The sequence below is a fragment of the Lepidochelys olivacea genome (genome assembly GCF_965140295.1).
Source record: "Lepidochelys olivacea isolate rLepOli2 genome assembly, chromosome: 13".
NCBI classification, from domain to species: Eukaryota; Metazoa; Chordata; order Testudines; family Cheloniidae; genus Lepidochelys; species Lepidochelys olivacea.
In genome coordinates this window covers 33,393,109-33,398,312 of record NC_140423.1, presented here as the reverse complement: position 1 = coordinate 33,398,312, position 5,204 = coordinate 33,393,109, and the positions used below count along the sequence as shown (strand labels likewise).

Genomic DNA, 5,204 nt, shown 5'->3' with positions numbered 1-5,204 from the left:
GGTTAATGAAGCTGACAGAGGAACTTGAATGGCCATCTGATGCCTGGGTTTTTCAAAGAAACCTATGAGAGCTGAGCCCCCAGTGCCTACTAATTTCACTGGGAACTGACCCTCCAACTAACTCCCTGTAGGAATCTTTGAAAATTCCATTCTTTTTTCTCCCCTTCCCTCCTCCTCGCCACTTCTATTGTGAAATTAAATTCAAAATACTGTTTCCCTTTCTTCGGACACCAGTGTCCCATTCTGATACTACCATTTCCCCCACTCCCTGACCCTCCAGTGCTGCCAAGTGGTTGCAGGTGCCTGGGGCTTTACAAATTGGGGGAGAAACTAGTGATATATTATAAGTGTGGTTTGATTTTACACATATGCTCAAGTCCTGACATAAGAGGGCCATGCAGCACACAGGGGAATCTCCTTTTCCAGGAATCTCATCCCAACTCCAATGCCCATTTCCCAGGGAGAAACTTTGTCTCAAGCACTGACAATCACAACCCAAGGCAAGACAACAAACACTCCTGCCGCATTTTCCCCTAAAACAAATGACATGCAAAGCTGAGTGGGACAAATAATTCACTCCCTTTACTCTCTGACAAACTTTAAACTGTTTCTTCTTCCCAGGGTCACAGCCACTTCTGAGGATGTAGTAAAATAAGGGCAACAACTATCGTGAAGTGGGAATGTTGATGTATGACAATTTATCTGACAAACAACTAAATTAAAGCCTTTTCCAGCTCTTTCTTTAATTTGTTTTTGTTTGTTTTGTTTTGTTCGAAAGGTGCTGGGTTGACAGCCCTGGAGAATGAACATGCTCTCGGTATCCACGCATCAGATGTAACACAGACCATGGCAGCTCCATCAGATGGCCCTGCCCATGACACCCAAACCCCTTTATGGAGACATCACTTCCAATGCTGAAAGAGGAATATAGTCTCTTCCAGGGCATTCTGTCCTGCACTGTGTGGTGTTTGAGATTCTAGAAGCATGACTGGTAAAGGCCAGCCAGTATGGCTGATTATCCATCCTTTTCATTTCTATGAGACTACCTCCTGAGTTCCTATCAGGGCTGAGACATCAGGACCATTGAACTGCTCTCAAATGGAAATGACTTAGGGCCATATTTTTAAGTCTTTAGATGCTTAGATGTTTTTGAAAATCCCACTAGGCACCTAACTTCCATTTAAATCTATGGGAACTAGGCACCTAAATGCTCTTGAATGTCCCACATGGTTCCTAAATACCTGCAACTATCTGGCCTTTAGTGCTTAGTTATCCCATGGTAACAGACTGGAGCCACTTGGGTTTCTCCATACAAGCTATATCTCTCTTTATCCCTTCTTAGAGAAAGAAGGTGGGTGAGGCAATATCTTTAATTGGACCAACTTCTACTGGTGAAAGACTAGCTTTTGAGTTTACACAGAGCTCTTCTTCCTGTTCGATCCAGATCCATGCTCCCTGCACTGCGAAATATGAAAAATACAATCTATCCTCCCAGGAAAGATGGCACCCGAAGAAACACTAGGAGTCCTGAAATCTCCTCATGGAGACAATCAGAGTTAATAGATGTTGCAGGATCTAGGGTAGGTTTGGACAGAAAAGACCCATATCTTGAATGCCGAGAAGAAATTGAATTTCAATTTGGAGACCTCGCAGCAGGGGAAAGGTCAGAACTAGCCCAGGTAGTCCAGGAATTTGACAGTATTTGCTCTGAAGACAACCTCTGTTGTAGACTCGCTGTGCTCCACATTGTAGAGATCTGCTGTCTTCCTAAGATGTCATACAAGAGATTATAGATTTTCTCTCTCTGAATTGTTATCTGGGAATGTAACTCTACTTGTAACTCTCCCATTTGGCCTCTCCCAAAGTCTATAGGCAAATGCCGGCTCACTGTTGGTTATTCTTACACTGTTCATTATATCTCTTTCTTCTGAACCTGTGGCTCCTCAAAATAAGATGGCCTTAGTTCCCAAGAGCTATTAAAAATAATCTTTTCTTCATGTCTCCTATTTTACTTAGAGCCTCCTTAATTTTCTTGTTTCTCAGGCTGTAGATGAGAGGGTTCATGGCCGGAGGAAGCACGGTATAGAGAACAGAGGCAAGGAGGTCATAGTATGTAGAAGACCCTGAGTTTGGTTTCATGTACGTAAGCATTCTGGTGCTAAGAAACAAACCAACTACAGTCATGTGGGGCAGACAGGTTGAGAAAGTTTTATGCTTGCCTTGCACTGAGGGGATCATCAGTATAGTGGAGAAGATGCAAGTGTAAGACATGATAACTAAACCAAAGCAAACGAAACACAAGAATATAACACAGGCAAGAAGCAAAATTTCATTAGAGAGAGTATCAGAGCAAGAGATTTTCAGTAACTGTGGGATATCGCAGAAGAACTGACCAATTGCATTGGACTGGCAAAAGGGCAACCTAAAGGTGTTACCAGTGTGAAAGGCTGCATAGATTGCACAGCCAATCCAAGAACCAGCTGCCATCTGGGCACAGGTGCCTTTGTTCATGATGACCCTGTAATGAAGAGGATGGCAGATTGCAATGTACTGGTCGTATGCCATGACCACCAGGAGGGTCATCTCAGTAATAACTAAGGTGACGACCAAGGAGACTTGGGCAACACATCCAGAGAAAGAGATCTGTCTGTCGTTGGTTAGGGAATTGGCCATGGACTTGGGGACAGTGATGGAAATGTAGCACATGTCTAGGAAGGATAAGTTGCCCAAGAAGAAGTACATGGGGGTGTTCAGGTGGCGGTCCACAGCTACAGCTGTGAGGATGAAAAGATTCCCGATCAGAGCTGTCAGATAAATCACTAGAAACACCACAAAGTGTAAAATCTGCAACTTTCGGATGTTGGAGAAACCCAGGAGAAGGAACTCGGTAAGGATGGTTTGGTTGGATGTTTCCTGTCTCAGATACATTCTGTGGAGGGAAGAACAAGGGGAATGGTGAGGTAAATGGTTACAAAGAAGAGGGAAACTGGTCTGGAGAGAGTGAATAAGGAAGTGTTATTTACTCCTTCCCATAACTCAAGAACTAGGGATCACCAAATGAAATTAATAGGCAGCAGATTTAAAACAAACAAAAGGCTGTATTTCTTCTCACAATACACAGTCAACCTGGGGAAATCTTTGCCAGAGGATGTTGTGAAGACCAAGAATATAGTAACGTTCAAAAATTATGAGATAAGTTCATGGAGGACAGGTCCATGAATGTCTATTAGCCAGGACGGGCAGGGATGGTGTCCCTAGCCTCTGTTTGCCAGAAGCTGGGAATGGGCGACAGGAGATGGATCACTTGATGATTACCTGTTCTGTTCAATCCCTCTGAAGCACCTGGCATTGGCCACTGTCAGAAGACAAGGTACTGGGCTAGATGGACTTTTGGTCTGACCCAGTATGGTCATGCTTATGTTCTTTTACTTTTATATGCCTCAGAAAAGACAATGGAACTTTACAAGGCCAAAGTGACCATCATATTTCTACACCTAGAGATGAGTTGTCTTAAATTTCTGCACTAGCTAACATGAACACAATCCTGTTGTCTCAATTTCGAGCTTCACTGCACCTGTGCTTCCCTAGCTCCTTCACACCCTGCCCTCTGTGACCCCTTATACAGCTCTGTTCTCTTCATCTTCTGCCCCTGGACTGAGTTCAGAGAAAAGCAATGAACATGTATTTCAAAGGCTGGACTTGTTGATTTTTAAAGAGAGATTTTAAGAGGAAATTATGTTGTTTGGTTAAATAGTAACATATGTGCCCAACGTGAACACCAAATGTATAGCTGAAGTATTTAACGTAAAGAAACGTTTAACACAACGAATGATGCTGAAGTGGGATAATGACAGAGAAATGTACCTGTAATATCAGAAAACGTTCCTGATATTCAGCTTTATGAGCCTCTTTAATAGATGTAGAGCATCACTTGGCATATGCAAAACCTCAGTAGAAACAACTGCTAGTAAATATACAATATAATTCAATATGTACATCACATAGTGCCTACATTCTATAGGGAAACACAGAGATACTTTGTGGTTATCTGGGCATTGCTGTAGATAGAATAATAAATAAAATATTTGATTTTGGAAGACTGCATTGATTTATTTTGTTGTTTGGAGTAAGTGGCAACTAAACAGTTCCATTAAATTTAATTGTTCAATATTGGTGATAATTTAATTTAAGAATTGCTAGAACATCTGTGTAAATTTAAGTAGTCATTTTTGGTGGTCTTAATGCTTCACATTCAGAATAATACTGCTGTAAAAATTTGTTTATGCTTTCTGAGAGTTACATTAATTATTGCAGATAATTAGACCTAATAATGAATTAAGGGGAAAGTCTAACCTGTACCTCCCTGCAAGCCCCCCCCCCCAGCAAATTATTCCCTGTGAATGGGACACTGTGTTGTACCACGACACACCCCTATGCCCTCCATTTCACAGAGTTACAGCCAAACACAATTCTGTGCATATTCATCTAATGTTGCAAAGCCAGTCCGTCTCTTCAAGCTAAGCCTTAGAATGTGTGTTCATGGAACACATGCAGAGTTGAGCTTGTGAGGGGAGATGAGAAAATCTGCCAGGGAAAGGAGGAGGTGGGAGTTAATTATAGGGCAAAGGCAGTGGAAGGCAGAGCAGAATCACAGATTGGAGACGCCCTGCTTTCCACTCCCCTTACTGTGTCCGATCACTAGAGCTGGAACAGGGGCGGATGAACTGTGATGAGCTACAGCTGAGACACTACTTGGTATATGAGAAATGGGTGATTTTTTTGAGCAGTTATTATTTAGTGTGGCTCAATGTCTCATACTTTAAATCTCCTGTGGACATGTGATTGTCATGGCACATTCTAGGTGTAGGGCCGGACTTCGAAAGGCATTAAGGTTCCTAGTGGGATTTTCAAAAACATCTCAGCACCAAAACTCATTGACTTCAATTGTGAGTTAGGGCTCAGATGCTTTAGGAAATCCCACTTGGTGCCCAAATGCCTTTTGAAATCTGGCCCTAATTAGTGTCTTAGGTAATCACATGGACACAGCAGAGAGAAAGGGACATGACCCTGGTGGGGATGAAAACCTTTGCTATGATTTTTATCTTATTTTTTACCACTGCAGCAAAGACACAAACCTTGAGGGCAACCTGTTTGTTATCCCTAACTTCTTTAATCTTTGTAGAAAGTAACAAATGAGTCCATGA

At 42.3% G+C, this 5,204-nt stretch overlaps 1 protein-coding gene across 1 annotated transcript; it reads right to left on the bottom strand.

Annotated features, from left to right (window-relative positions):
* Positions 1-1,959: 1,959 nt before the first annotated feature.
* LOC311529833 (olfactory receptor 14A16-like) lies at positions 1,960-2,928 on the bottom strand (the record flags this gene model as incomplete). Its single annotated transcript, XM_084646094.1, has 1 exon — positions 1,960-2,928. The coding sequence occupies one exon, from the start codon at positions 2,926-2,928 to the stop codon at positions 1,960-1,962; it is 969 nt and encodes a 322-aa protein (XP_084502220.1).
* Between the last annotated feature and the right edge of the window lie 2,276 nt (positions 2,929-5,204).